General features: G+C 52.0%; 1 protein-coding gene across 5 annotated transcripts in view; it reads right to left on the bottom strand.

Moving 5' to 3' along the window:
- Positions 1–158: 158 nt before the first annotated feature.
- Positions 159–15,732, bottom strand: part of LOC116951360 (uncharacterized) — a 163,617-nt gene continuing 148,043 nt past the window's right edge. For 4 of the 5 annotated variants that reach the window (XM_076073697.1, XM_076073699.1, XM_076073698.1 and 1 more), the window contains exons 20-26: positions 12,689–12,848; positions 12,331–12,432; positions 10,010–10,096; positions 8,616–8,778; positions 7,192–7,280; positions 2,953–3,007; positions 159–1,310 (exon numbers count right to left, since the gene is read on the bottom strand). In XM_076073697.1, coding sequence (XP_075929812.1) covers positions 1,264–1,310; positions 2,953–3,007; positions 7,192–7,280; positions 8,616–8,778; positions 10,010–10,096; positions 12,331–12,432; positions 12,689–12,848 — 703 coding nt within the window. In that variant the 3' untranslated portion in view covers positions 159–1,263. The remainder of the gene's footprint in view (positions 1,311–2,952; positions 3,008–7,191; positions 7,281–8,615; positions 8,779–10,009; positions 10,097–12,330; positions 12,433–12,688; positions 12,849–15,732) is intronic. The other variant, XM_076073701.1, reaches the window with a different exon arrangement.

The following is a 15,732-nucleotide window of genomic DNA, read 5'->3' as shown; positions in this document are numbered from 1 at the left end:
GCGGTGATAACCAGGGTGCGGCAAATGGATTCAAACTGTCAGCCACTGTAGCTGGCCACATCACCAACCCCAACATATATACACAAGCGTTCCTTGTGTGCGCGTTCAGCCAGCCCGCTTGCCGGCAACAAGTGCAACAAGAACGAAATGTAGCCAACTGTAGGTGCAAAAATACTTTAATGGTTATTTGTATTTACAAATAACTGGTTGGATTCTCTAGTGTGAAGAGCCTAAAAATGGGTAGGGTCAGTGAAAAAAAAAACCCACCAGAACCGCTTGTTTTACAGATCGAACCTCGGTGATTTGCTTTCACGTCGGAGCGAGGCGAGCTTATTTTTATCCAAATTAAGTTTCCGCCGATCAACAGTGTGGTCGCACCCGAAGGGAAAGCAACGTCAAACGGGCGACGTCCAGTCGGTGGGATTTTCAGTGACCTTACAAAAAAAATGGGTTACACAATTGGTCAATAAATACGGTGTGAACAGGGAAAAGGGTGCATCTCAAGCGTTACAGCTCAGTAGCTCTTCTCGTGCGACCATTACCTAAGTCTCGTCTCTGTAGTGTGAAGTGAGTTGGGGGGGGGGGGGTTGCTGCCATACGAAGTAATAAAATTGGGGGGCGGGGGGGGTGGAACTTTTTTTTTAAACACGAACACTCACGGTACGCGTAACGACACACGGCTAACCCTCATCCATACGCCTAACGCAGCAGCCACTTCCCCACCGTACTCCTAACTAATCTCTCTAAAGCAACGTATATATACACACGTAGTACCATTTCACAGTGTCGCTCTCTGCATTATATGACGTCTTAACGGGGCTCACGATCTCACTAAATGTAGCAGAGGGAGGTTGGGGTTAAGGGTCAAGGGGGTACCTCCTAAAGAAATAAAAAAATCTCACCAAGTGCAGGCGGGTACCGGGGTTGCATGCGCATCGCATTTACAGCCAAGTGAGAGCGTACAACGCTTGCTTCGTGCATTACAAACCACGGAGCTAATGCTTCGGCCACAGCGCGTTTTAAGAAGATTCAGACTTTTATAATGCAGCACTCTATATTGCTGGTCTGTCTGTCGGCTAACTATGCATAAGACGATGGGCGGGGAGGGGGGTCGGCGGTGCACGGTGATCCTCGTGGTTTATGCCCCACAGATCTGCGTGCGCCGGGGTTGGGGGTAGTGAGGAGGAGAAGGGGTGAAAACGAGTATATACAGACGTGTGCATGCAAAGTGACGCCGCTCAGAACTCCTTCGCTTCCGTGTGCTCAAAAAGCTTCATCCGTTCCTGAACAGTCAGGCCTTCCTTTAGGCTCTGCGGAAAGGTGACACACCAAGAGACAGTGAGCGGCGGTGAGCGGCGGTGAGCGGCGCGCGAGCGAGCAAACGAGCGAGCGAGGGTCCACACATTTCAGTAGACGCACAGTGATCGGGGTAGGTTGGGTGAAGAGAGAAGGAGAGAGGTGGGCACTCATTGAAGTCTACCCAAGAATTGAATTGCTCCTATAGTTAATGCAGCACGTGTTTTAGCACTGGGTCCTGTGGGGTGTGGGTTACCAGGTCCCCACAGACCCGCTCGTGTTCATTTAAGCACCCACACGTGTTTGGGTGAAGTCCGGCTTCACAAAGTCTCCTAACCACTGCTTCAATGAGATGCATTGCCATTACCTCGTATTGATGAGCAACAACAAAACAAAACCGCGTGCAAAAGATAATTTTCTTCGGCAACTTTTAAGCTGAACAACGCAACATTTGCGTTGGATGTAATAGAAGTGCCTGCGGCGAAAGACAATATCCGCCAAGTGGTCGTGGTCACGTAAAAATGCAGTCATATGGTTCCACAGCACTTGTGCAAGTTATCCATGTTTCCAGGACAAGTGCAAGGGCGGCCTTTTTGTTTGGACTTGGCCAATGCTAAGTCAGGGGTGCCTGCTCAACCGAAGCGAGCGAGTGGTCATGCAAACTCCCGTTGCGCACTTTGGGAAGATTATCATCTTTCGAGACGAACGTCGCCTCGGGCCCCCAAGAAGTGCGTAACAAGCGCAGCAGCGTTTTTTGCATGCAGAGAAGAAGAAATGAAGATGCCGAGTTTGAGAAAATGAAATGAAGTGGAACTTGCAAAGGAATGCGGTGGGCAGGCCTCATGCTTGCTCTGCTGAGATGTACATTTCAGTCGCTCGTAATCGGTGGATAATTTTTGTTACTTTTAAACGCCAAACATAGCCATACGCGACACCTTACGGGCTTTATGCATAGTTACGCAAATCGGGCTTTTGATTGAACACAACTGAATGTTCCGGCCAGCAGAGCAGCAGTAGGAATGCATATGAGTACACATACGAGGCGCGTTAATATAAGCACATCCCGACAGAGGCATGCAATGCAGACTCTCCACTTGTTTCAGCAACTCCATCACGGGGTGGAGGTGGTGGGAGGAACAAATGCAGATTGGGCAAGGAAAGCCCAAATGGAGCGGCTTAAATGGCCCGTGACAAACAGTGCATGGCTTCGGGACCATCTGCGGTGAAACGACGATGGGGGGGGGTTGGCGCCGGTAACCACGACCGAGGCTGTGACGATGCGTGCGGTGGTTTTGAGCGACTGCGCCAAAACGACGCTGGCGTTCATAAACGGCGCTTTGGCGTCTCGATCTAAGGCATCAAGAGGTGACGATTTGCAGAGGTGACAATGGGGAGGGCGAGTGATGGCACCGCATTGCCTTCGCAGCGTCGGCAACTAATGACTGCGGAACTGCAGTCGGAAGGGGCAATGGTGTCCAGATTCCTCAACGAACGAGCCGTCGCAGAGGCTGGGCATTCGTCACGGTCGTGCTAAGTGGCGCGGCCGCTTTGGTCAAGCACGGCAATGCTCCAGGGCTACCTCCTCCACCGCATGATGGAGGCGGACGGGGGGAGGGAGGGAATGACGGGAGACACGGGGAGAGAGAGAGAGATTACCTATGGGCCTTACAGACAGATAGCTGTCCCAGTCCACTTCCTGCTCTACCACTGACTGGAGGAAGAGACGGAGAGCAGGGTCAAACACGTCACGGCGAGATTAGCGCACAGCCTGCACGGGCCTCCGTATGCGCACACGGGGCATCCAACAACAGTTTTACCCACCTCAAAACATGTAAGAGACGGACTTTTGAACATCCAACTGGATGACAGAGTTCAAATTTTTTGGTTTTGATCTCGCATTTCGAGAGCAGTTTACAATCTACATACACACGTACACACCGGTACTTTAAAACAATTACTTGTGGGTAAAAACCTGCATATCGGATGCCCACAGTTACAGACGGCCTAATAGAGCAGCAGTTACTGTCAAATGCACAGCGCGACATTCATCGACGAGTAGGAGCGGAGGGGGGCGGAGTTCCTTCCAGCGCGCCCCCCGGCTCCACCAGCAGACAGCTCGGCCGCAGCAAAGCTCCCAACCGTTACAGCCCCAAGCTCAGTCCACCATCAGAGGCAAGAACCGCGAGAAGGGCTTTGCCGAGCGGCTACGGCGGCAATGCGGATGCTGCCGCCACCCTCCCCCACCCCCACCCACCCCCGCCGCCAGCGAACACAAGAGAAGATTTCCGCCGTTGTGCACTCGGCGATTTTTTTTGCTTTTCTTTTATATATAAAGGAGGGTAATGCTCAGACAGCCAAGATCCACGACTTTTACAGCGTATTTATAGAAAATGCACTTGGTAAATGATTGTTACCCTGTCGACGCCAAATTGCACATGCTCAGTGGCAGACGACAGGAATTTTAAACTGACATCACGTGTAAATACAATCGCATCTCGAGACAAGAGTTATAATTTAGGAGGGGGGGGGTGTGCTCGCACAACCATCAGAGAAGTCTTGAGCCACTGGGTCGCGTCACAGTCGAGCGACCGAAAGGCGTGTGCCTGTGCAGAAATCACGTCAGACGCAGCTCTTCGCCAATCAAAGAGCACCGCCACAGCCACCGCTAAGCACCGTGGTGTTTTGTGTACTTCTGAAGCACGGCACTCTTTAATGAATCATTCACGCAGGAAGGCCACAACGCCGCAGTAAAACCACGTTTGGGGGTCTGCTTATAACGGGTAACGACACGCTCGCGTGGCGTGCCACTCGCGTCTGTTTAAGGCTTCGTTGCAACGAGCCTGCTGTCACTGGCGCTGTGATTTTTTACTCGGGGTGCAAAATTCCCCCGTGCTCAAATCGCCTGGGCTGTATTGCGTCGCCAAATTTAAACAACGGCCGACTGTGCACTTTGAATACCTTCCAGCAACGTTTCCGCATGCCGGACAGGGCTTCTAAGGAATCCAGATAAAAGCAGGATAATAAGACTGAATTGATTCAAATATATATTGTTGCAGATCGCTCGTATCGTCGCGTTACATAAGCGCTCAATGGAAACGTAACACCGCCGTGCTTCGAAGATGTGTTTTACTTTTTTTATTTACACCAGGTAAGGCCCACTGAGCTATGTAGCTCTTTTTCGGAAGCGACCTGGCCTCAAATGACAGGTCAACAAAGTGCCTTACCACGTGTAAATTTATAGCAGCCAAATACTGTAAATGCATGTTTCTAAATGTGCAGGGAAAAAACCAGAGGACCCGGAGAACAATCCATGAGACCACGGGGAGAGAGATACCACAAACTCCTAATATACAGCAGGTGTCACAGGGTCAGGATCAAACAGACGACCTCCGGCATACCAGGCGAGGTAGTTAACGTCTCGCCACCGTGGCGCGGGTGTGTGCGCACGTGAGAAACAGTAACGCATCTCCCTGTGAGATTTCATGCATGTCACTCAGTGCTGTTTTAATCTGTACTCCCGTGCATGAAAAACGTCACAGGACAGCGGTGATGAATACGTTTTAGTCACGGGATAACATTAAGATGGCCTAACGTGAATGAATGAATACCGAGAAAAAAGCATGATTATCTTGGCAGTGAAACATCTGTCCTCCGAACTACCGTGGCAGGGTGCAATGTTATTGGATTTATGTAAATAAATGTAAGTGAAGTGTCCCAAAAAATGTCACGTCCTTGAAAAAGTATTGTAAATCTAATTACCGCGGCAATGTTTATTCGCAGTTTAAAATTATGGCGAGTTTAAATCGGCAGAAAATGTGTTAAATATTTCATCACGGTGAAGGACAATTTCTTGATTAACCGGATTTAACGTTCAACGAAGAAGTCATACTTCTCGTCAATTCTACGCAGGCTCCGATTCAGGTGGCCACTGCCTAATGCGTCTGCCTTGAGCCCAGCTTGCGTGGTGCTGGGCACACGTTTAGATAAGTTAAGCGCAGGATTAGACTCGGAGAAGGCATAAAAGGGAGCGAAAAAATGATGAATTTTTAAAAAGAGAGAAATAAAAAGGGATGAAAAGTATATTTCCCCCAAAGATTAAACATTTGAAAAAACTGGTTTGCCGAACGTAAAATTTTAATCATTTCACTTCCTGCACCTGCTCCCTCCTTCCTCCTAATCTCCCTGGACCTGCAAACTGCAATGATCCGTTTCAGCACAATCACAATGGAATTGGCAACCGCCTGACTTCAATCCCCGCCAGAGATGGATACCTGACGTATGAGCACGGAGAATGCCGCATTTTACTGCCGAGTTACACAACACCTGCAGGTGCCCCCGCCCCCCACATCCAGGGAGACCTGCCGATCTATTGACCGACCGCACACAACCGCCTGGCACAAGGGATCCCCATCACTCGGAGCTCACGATGTGGGAACAACTCGACAGCCTCACTCTCTGTAGCTCATGCGGGTGGCTCAGTCCTGCCCCGCCAACGTTCAATGTTCAACACGAACCCACAAATTATCGTTGTCTGTTTAAAAAATGCCAATGTTTATTTTGCTTAATCATCCATTTAAAAGCGATCATTTCCTGGAGGCAATTGAGAAAAGTTAGAGTGTTGACCCCCTTTTGCGGGCACCCTCTATTTATTCACATTATTCCATTCAGGATCGCAAAGAACGTGTTTACAATTCAGTAAGCGCTGCCTCCGTTTTAAATGAGTCTTGGCACTTTTGGTAGCGAACGGATGTTAATGAGCCGTGGTGGTGGGGAAGGGTGGGGGCAGTTTGTAGGGAGGCAGGGGCTGTGGTGGAATGTATCGACCCAAACCTCACACCCGACCCAATGAGGCCACCCGCTATTCCGCTATTCCGGGCCCTACCATTCTCCTGGGTCTCGTTGCGTTTCACTCAGGCCGCCCCCTGCCAATTCGCAGCCGTCACCGGCGCTAACTTTCACTCATGCTTGCGCTAACCGCTGAGTGGGCGGATTTACAACGCCTCGCATCAAAACGGTGGCCGATTCTCAATTTAGAACGACCTCAAAACAGAGGACGGCAGTCATGATGTACAAAAAAAATGTCGATTTTCAAACTTTTTAGACGAACAGCACCGGCCCTGCGGGGATCTCCCAACACAGGTCGTCACGACGAACAATTGTTTGGAAAGCGGCGCAAAGTGGTGAACGGCACTAAGGTCTCTTCGTTTGCGAGCAGTGGCTCGTTTTACGCACAGCATGGGTGTTTGGGGGGGGGGGGGAGAATGAAGAGCTGTATGTACTACGTACATATGCTGAAAGTTCTTTCGCACTGTACGTAGCCAACCGTGCGAATCGGAGGTGCAAAAAGCGGTTCTGAAGAAGTCGTCTTTCAATTTAAACGTGTTCTGCAATGAACAGAAGGTCCACAGCCAAAGGATATTTCACGTGGCAGACTGAGCATATCCTCCTTTACTGGACAGACCAATGGCAGTTTATAATTCGGTCAGAACAAGACACAAAGCACGCTTCCCAGAGTTGCACAGAGCTTTACAATGCAACAAGTTACCCCACACAGCACTGAACAAGGCAGTAGAGGCTTCTATTGCATGTCCGCTCTATCACAGAGCTTCGGTTACGATGACTATTACCGTTGGTCAGTAACCCGACCGATTCCATCAAAGCGAGCGCGTCCGGCCAGCGACCGCGCTCACCGCTGAGAAGTCAGGTCAAAGGTCACGCCGTTATCTACTTCCCGTCTTGGGCGTCGGGAGCGACGCACGCGACGACCCGCAACCGTCGTGTTCCCCCTGGGGTGGGCGCGCGTGTGCGTCTTGCCACGCCGCCGCCGCCGCCGCCCCCGCCGCGTTCCTATTGGACGAGGTTCGTGCGCTGGGAGGACGGCACACGATCGCTCACCTTTGAGCGCAGGGCCCGGTCGGCCCGCTTGCTGGAGGACGGCCGCCCCATCTTCAGAATGTCGGGGTTGCTCTTGGACTTCATGATGTCTGTGGAGGGGTGGACACACACACACACACAACGCATTGTGTATGAAAAATAAGAATAGTTTAGCACGTAGGCGTTTGAGAGCGATATAGTATTCATAATAAAGGTTTTTGGGTGAGATCGCTCAAGTATTCTGACAAATCGCCCAATGATGCTGGATGTAATTACCAGCGAAACGCCGTATTCAAATTGTAAATGTTGTGGATTTACTCTCCAACACACCGGTGGGCTGAAGTCGTAAGTAATTGGCGCGTTGTTTACGTGACAAACCTTACCGGTTGTGTAGGGTGGTGGTGGATGGTTACGAAACATTTATACTTATGCGATCTAATGCGAAAATTAAGAATAGATTTTTACCCTTTCTGGCATTACAACAGGAGGTGTACAGAAGTTCAAACACCAAACATAAACCTTTTGCAAGGAATCAAGTCTGCATTAACCACACACGGTACTTGTGGTGAACATGCAAAGCCGCATGCTCCGATTATAATATTCGCATTGTCTTTGAAACTGATTGGCCTACGCCAGAGACGGCCTTCTTGATTGCCTCTCGTCTCACCAGTGTCAGAACACAGAACATCGCCAAAAGGCCAACGGTGCCGGGTGTCCGTCAGGTGATGTTCGCCGCTGCGGGATGTGGTCGCGGCGCTGACTTTGCCAACGTCTCCAGCTTGCAATAATTCCTTAATCGCAGTCGGCATAACAGGCGCTTTCCTCGTCGCTGAAGAATGTACGGCAAGCCAACTTCCAATAATATTCCATGAAAATATATAAAACGCCTATTTTCGAAGACAATTTGCTTCATGACCTCTACACATTCCCCCCCCCCCCACACCCCTGGCTGTGGAGGCAGAGAAGGTGAGGAAGCAGTGGGAATGGAGTGAGATGGAGCCAAGTGAATGGAGCAACGTGGTTCACAGCATGGGGGGCTCTGTACCGACACGAGTGGGAGAGTGGGGGGGGGGTGGCAGAGTGGGGGGGGTGTGTGGGGGGAGGTGTGGGGGGTGGTGTGGATGGGGGGGACAGTGGTTAGCGCGCTTCGCTATGAACCCGGCGACCCGAGCTCAATTCCCGCTCACGCCCAACACCAGTGACAGTTATATTAACTGGTCCTGGATCTCCCCTAGGTCGAACGAGCCTCAAATGAGTACCTGGTGTGGTGTTTAAACATCGCCAATGGGAAGACAAAGGCGGCCGGGCGTGGTGCTGGCCACCCACCCCCTCGTGTGCCGTGCGGGCCTTCGTAGGTGCCGCTCACTAACAGCGCTTGCCCCCCAAGCGCCTGGTAGAGGCTACGCATGGGGAAATCTTTTGACTTTGGGGGACACGACGCTCACCGAAACCGGCGCGGCTGCCTTCCTGCGGCTGGCGGTCCCCCAGGGCCTCGGCCAGCGACTCCACCTGCTCCTGCAGGCGGCCGATGTCGCGCTCCGCGTTGGCGCGCACGAAGCTCAGCTCCTTGTAGATGTCCTTGTGTTTATCCGCCGCGTACTTCTTGTCCTGCGCCGCGGTGTAGGGGCGAGTGAGCGAGCGAGCGAGCGGATTTCCCGGACCAAAAGCCGCCGTGAACGCGTGCCCAGCCGGTCTCGTCGGCTATTGGAAGCCGAGCGACGTCGAGTGCGGTCGGCGCTCGGCAGTGACGATGCGTTCCCACAATGTGGGATCAATAACAAACAAAAAATACGAATGTGGAACGAAATAAGTCAGCGCCACGGGATCTCGAATGGTCCGATAAAAATGCCGTGCGCATGCCGAGCGAGCAAGCGAGGGGCGCAGGTCTAATTACCAAACTGGGTAAAACCACAGAGCAACGGAATACTCGCAGACGATACCCACAGGTGAAACATAGCGCCTGCACGATAGCTTTGTGATATCCCAATGACACAAATATAAAATGTACCAATGATTGTTATTAACGCTATGAGAAGCTCCTGTGTGAAGGGCACTCTATAAAAATACATAATTTGTATTATTATTATTGTTGTTATTGTTCTGTGCAGGCAGAGAGGTGCTGCAGAAGAGATTAGGCGTTTTAATTTATTGCCATCACCAGCAATGCCCACCAGAATGCACCGCCGTGTGTTGCCTTGTGGCAGTTTGGCTTTTTGACTTTCGTTACACAGATCAGCAGAAGGGGATCCAGCACCGGCGAGTGCTGGCGGACGGACAATGACCATGGGTGAAACCATCAAATCTCGCAAACAGAGAGATGATAAAAAAAAAGATTTACTTAGGAATTGGCCAAACATCCTGGCGCAGGACACTCCCCGAATGAGAGTGTTGAGACTCGGTGAGGCTTTCCTGGATACACGAATGACATTATTTTGAAACAATTCAGAGTATATGAAGACTATATATAACAATGTCAAGGGGAGACCTCTGACTATTTATTAAGGCGCAGCAAATTGTGAGTTACTTTATATTTAATAATGTTGACTGCGACACTGCAGAAATTAGCCTTCTCTTTCACATTACGTCACAGGGCCTTTAGCATCCACTTCATAATTGCCAGAAAGACAAACGACCGTGGCAATTCACCACATCACTATCCCTCGTAAAACCACATCCACTATTCGGCATCGACGCCAAAGCCAAGCTGCCTTCCGTAACAAACGGAGCAGCAGCTCGGCCCCTTTCCTGCCCAACTCTCAGTGCGAGCTCACCACCGATGGCGTTTCCGACCTTTTGATGCCAGCCGTGGGGGGGTGGGAGGGGGTGACACCACACGTACCCTCAGGGCCGTCTGCAGCTCCTCCTTCAGAGAGTTGATCTCCTGCTTAAGGTACTGAATTTCCGACTCCTTAACGCGCAGCAGGACCTGGAGACCAAAAACAGAAAGAAAATCCGAGCGCTTTACTCAGCCGGGAACGTGGCTCGCGGATGCGCGGTGTCAGCCAAAGCCGGGTCACGGCGGCACGGGGAGAGGGGCTCAGGTTCCACCACACATTACCGCCTGACCTTGAACAAACCCATCGCTGGCATCACCAACAGCCATCAAAACACCCCCCCCCGCCCAACCCCCCCCCCCCCCCCCCCACAAAAAAAACTTCCAACCGTCGTGGTTATTCTCCCCTGTTTGGGCTTGCGATGTAAATTACAGTTGCAGTAAAAAATATATATAAGCGCTTCTCATTGCATCGAATAGCGGCGCAAGACGAGACAGAAAAAACAAACCACCTCGTTATTAAATACAACGCGGAGCTCCAATGCCCTGTGGCACGTACAGTGTTATTCCGGGTGCCTCGTGCATGAACATGAGTCGCATAAACATGACCTGCATGAACATGAACTCGCATCGGAACAAGCCGACAACTTAATCAACACGGGTATACCGAGTGAATGAATGACGACAGACCCAACAGGCGCGTTAAGGGGTGCGATTTTCACGCCACCCGCGTCTCGTTCTCTCGAGGTGGGATGACAGCCGCCACCGGTGCACGCTGCTGGATAATTGTGCCAGGACGGGCCCGGCGCCTCCCAATTTATCCCATTCCACTCGTTCACTCCCCACGCCCCCCCGGCCCAATTCTCTCTCTCTCTCGTGCGATCGGCATCACGACGTCAAAGACACGTAGCGTCCGTTCGGATCTCTCGCAGAACAGTGCAGCATCCCTTCGTGCTTATGAAAAGGAGGCCCACAGTAAGTGGTTATCACATAGCTGCCTGTGATATCATAACGACCCTAGGGAACTGAACCGGATGGGCTCCTCCCATTGCAAACTATCTGGGTAACTGACTAAACGGGTCTTTATTATCTCTCGAGAGCCCCTCAAGCGACCTCTGATCCACACATTAGAGGGCAGCACTTTCCCACCCGCTTTGCATATGAGAGTACGCACCTCCGATGAGCACGGTTGGATATGTGCGGTGCGAAAGAAGGGCAACATATATACATACGTCACATTAGTGAAACGGGCATTTTAACTTTCAGAGCTGGGCTTCAGACAAATTAAGTTGCGTAATCAAATGTTGTACTCGACCCGTTATTCTGCGCAGAGTCATCGGTGACCCAGATGAGATAACCAACTCACTACACACGGGGGGGGGGGGGGGGGGGGAGCGGCACGCCGTGGAATGCCCTCCAAACGAAGGCCCAAGGGGGTTCCTCCTCGTGCACTTCCATCCGTCGTCTCCATTCACAAGCAAAAGGGGCAACGTCAAATTGCGAATTAATTTGACGCACGTGGCGAACGCCCAACAGGGCAGGCGCTTGCGCGCCACGCAACAAGCGCCTGGCCTTGGCAGTTCCCCCACTTCCGGTCAGACGTCCCATGCACTGGCCGATGGGTTCCCCATTCGTTGCCAAACGGAGCCACCAACCGACCAGTAGAGGAGGAGGACACAACCGCTTCTCGCTCCCGGAGTCACACTCGTGGTGATGGATTGATAGGAGGGCGGTGGAGGCCGACGGCCGCAACCGACGCACCGCTCTGCAACCGCTGCCGGCGCGCCTGACGACTCACCTCCAGCTCGTACACGCCCTGCGTTTTAACTTTCAGAGCTGGGCATTTTAACTTTCAGAGCTGGGCTTCAGACAAATTAAGTTGCGTAATCAAATGTTGTACTCGACCCGTTATTCTGCGCAGAGTCATCGGTGACCCAGATGAGATAACCAACTCACTACACACGGGGGGGGGGGGGGGGGGGAGCGGCACGCCGTGGAATGCCCTCCAAACGAAGGCCCAAGGGGGTTCCTCCTCGTGCACTTCCATCCGTCGTCTCCATTCACAAGCAAAAGGGGCAACGTCAAATTGCGAATTAATTTGACGCACGTGGCGAACGCCCAACAGGGCAGGCGCTTGCGCGCCACGCAACAAGCGCCTGGCCTTGGCAGTTCCCCCACTTCCGGTCAGACGTCCCATGCACTGGCCGATGGGTTCCCCATTCGTTGCCAAACGGAGCCACCAACCGACCAGTAGAGGAGGAGGACACAACCGCTTCTCGCTCCCGGAGTCACACTCGTGGTGATGGATTGATAGGAGGGCGGTGGAGGCCGACGGCCGCAACCGACGCACCGCTCTGCAACCGCTGCCGGCGCGCCTGACGACTCACCTCCAGCTCGTACACGCCCTGCGTGACGGGAGAGCCGCTCGCATCGGCGCTGCCCAGGCCCCGTAACCGGCTGATCTCCGCCGCTAAGCGGTTGTTGAGCTCCTGGCAAAGGAAAGCAGTGTGGCGGGGCCAAGGTCAGCGCATGTGTGTGTGTTTGTGTGCACGTACGTTTAACTTCTTTTGCACCGTTACGTAGCCAACCGCCGCTAAACCGAGGTGTGACCCGTGTTGTACGCACGTGACCCATGTTGTAGGCATGCGGGACCCGTGTTCGTAGGCACGTGATGCGTGTCACAGTCATGTGACGGGTGGGGAGGGGGTGGGGAGGGGGTGGAAGGGCGGTGCCTGCGCCGCGTGCCTGATTGTGCGCGTTCAGCTCCTGGTTCTCGCGCTGGCACTGCCGCAGCGCCTGCCTCTCGGCGTCCAGGGCCTGGGCCAGGTGCGCCCCCTCCAGGCACTTCTGGGAGTACTGCTCCGACAGCACCTCGATCTCACGCTGGACCGACATCATCTCCTCCCTGCACGCGCCGCAGCAACAAACAAGCGACGAGACCACGCGGACGCCCACCCGCAGCTTAGCATCGGCGGACACACGGGGATGTTAAAAACGCCGTTAACGAGCAGCCAATCGAGCCGGCACGGCGCACGATGGGGCGCAGTGGTCAGCCACCGGCACCTGCTCACCTTTGACCTCCCTTCCCCCCCCCACCCCACTACATTTAAGGCCAAGTCGTCAACCTACGGGGAAGCACTAAGGAGACGTTCATCTATCACTTGCCACCGGAATTATGCTGCGATCCATTTGGCTGGGGTGGGGGGGGTGGGTTTGATCCAAGGTCACCGGAATCGCAGTGCAGGGTGCGAATCATCGCGCAACTGGTCACACCGCACACATAAACAACGTAACAGCGGTCCAGGGCACATTCATGATTGATTTTTTTTGTCATAAATGTAAGTGTGTGTTTATGGGCATTTTGGTAAAAAAATGGCCCTGCCAAAATTCCACCGATTAAACAATTATTACGTAAACTAAGAGACAAATTTCATTCAAGGAATAAGTACATCTATAAAAGGACTTGTGTGTCAATCTAGATTTGAAGTTTTCGTGACTGCAGGCATCCGTACTCTTTGCTTCTTTCGGTAAAGTCACGACGTAGGTAGAAAATAAAATAAATTAAATCACGACGTTTTGGGGTGCAACACAAGCATCCGTCATCAGGTGGGACAACCACAGCAAGAGACAAATTGCTGAAGTGGGCAAAAGGGCTGCTGTAACAAGAGGCTATATAGGTAAGAGAGGGGGGGAGGAGCCAGGGAGGAGAGAGATAGAGAGGGGGATGTGGGGTAGGGGGAGTGCAGCGCTGCGAGAAGGGATTCAAGGGCGAGTACGGCAAAATGCCGGGGGGGAGGGGGGGGGGAAGTGAGCGGGGCTGGGAGTGACGGACGCTTGTGTTGCGCCCGAAACGTCGCGATTTCATTTATTTTATACCTACGTGACATTTTAGCGAAAGAACCACAGAGGTATGGGACTTGTGTGTGTTGACTGCGGCTCTATAACCGTGACGCAGTGCGTTTTAAACAACAAAAAAACCCCCAAACAACAATCCGTGCGAACTTCCTTCCTTCCCCGAGGATCTTTCCAGATGTGAGCATTCTATTGAGCATTGAGAGTGACCGAGCATCATACCACTGATATTCGGGGCTCGCACCGAGGCCCACTTTGCTTTCCGTTCAGATAAACATTTGTTTTGTGCGATGCCGCGTTAGCAGTGGGTGCACAAAAGTCACAAACAACAACAACCAAAACGTCAACGTATTCGTCATGAACCCGTCACCCGAAAGGGGAAGGAAAATGCACACAATAAGTGACGTTTTGGGCATTGGCCCATCTTCAGAGCACGTGAGATGTTGTCACGAAATGCATCTTCTCTGGGGGCGAGCTCTGCCTTGGATGCAGTTGACTGACAACAACACCACCTCTACCACCACCTCCACCACCACGCAATTTGGTTTTCCTAATTTGCACCTCGAATTGCCCTTAATGGAGAAGCCCCCAAAAAAATGGTTTCTTGAGGTCAGCTGCTGCCCGACAGGCACATCAATAAAGAGTGACTCACTCAGCCCAAAACGGGTGAAGCCAATAACCCTACGCGCCCTTTGGTTCAAATTTGGGGTCGGGAGGGCTACGTAAAAAAAAATCACCCCGTTATATTGGCCTTTGTGTACAAATATTCCCCCACGGAGGTTACCACACTCTCCGTTCCAAGTCACAAAGGGATTGATAGACCGCTGGCAGTCGCACCAAACCCGTCGCAAGCAGATCTGACAGCACGAGTCGCAAAGGCTTGCCGGTCTAATGGGGCGGGGACCCGCTCAGCAAGGCCGAGTAAAAATAGTTCATTGATTGAGCACCGGGAGATGTGCAATGCGTTAATGGGCTTGATCTGCTCCAAGACGGAGCTGCTGCTGCTGCTGCTGTTGCGACTGGGATCTTGACAAAAGAAAATTGGGTCGGCTCCCGTCAGCTATTAAATGGTAGACGGCGCAAATGGTTTCAGAATCAAATCGTCCCCTCCTTGCCCCCTCCACCCACCACACCCAAGCGTACCATCGCAGGCTTAAGACAAAAGCGTGTCCCTATTCGGCACCATCAATTAACATCATTTGTGACACACTGGAAAACAGGAAATTAAACGTTCTTCTGAACTGGAAATTATTTTTACGGATTCGGTGGAGGAATGTAAATTACATCGCGGAAAAAGGCAGCAGAACCACCGCGACTAAAAATACACCGACACGCATTCGCGGGTGGGCGCTCCACACGACCGCTCCCAGCGACAAACGCAACAAGATAATTAACCGCTAGCATTTACAGCAATTATGACTTTCCTGAAGAGTGCACAAATGCCACTCAATTATGCAGCTGTCAAAGGCAAACCTGCTGCTGTATGACGCACCACGGAGAGGTGTGCCTCAACCAGTTCGGAGGAAGTTGTTTCTTGCAGACTGGTGCAATTTTTACGCAGTTGCCTAACTTCGTGTTGTTTCCCTTCGCCGATAAATACTAATCTAGGCAGGCACCTTTCACTAGCTCAACGACGTTTTCACAGAGAGGACAACCATGATAGTTGCTTGTAACGCATGCAGAGTATGTGCAGTACACGTACCAGCGCATAGCGTAATTGCCATCGTTAAAGCAAGCAGCAATGCATCGACTTATCATTTAAAGGACGTTTGCGCTCGTGATATTGGTATGAAGCGAGAATCAATCATTTTTCCATTTGCACGCATTGTAATAGGTTCACGTAAACTCTGCAGCCACTAGAGGCGCTACATTCACAGTCATGGCAACAACAACAACAACTAAGTAACCAATTCACAAGCCCGAATCGTGATAACTCG

The sequence above is a fragment of the Petromyzon marinus genome, chromosome 43 (genome assembly GCF_048934315.1).
Source record: "Petromyzon marinus isolate PM22_M1 ecotype Great Lakes invasive population chromosome 43, UKy_Petmar_22M1.pri1.0, whole genome shotgun sequence".
Classification (NCBI taxonomy): domain Eukaryota; kingdom Metazoa; phylum Chordata; class Hyperoartia; order Petromyzontiformes; family Petromyzontidae; genus Petromyzon; species Petromyzon marinus.
Note: the sequence above shows the minus strand (reverse complement) of the source record. Positions and strands in the feature narration are given on the sequence as shown.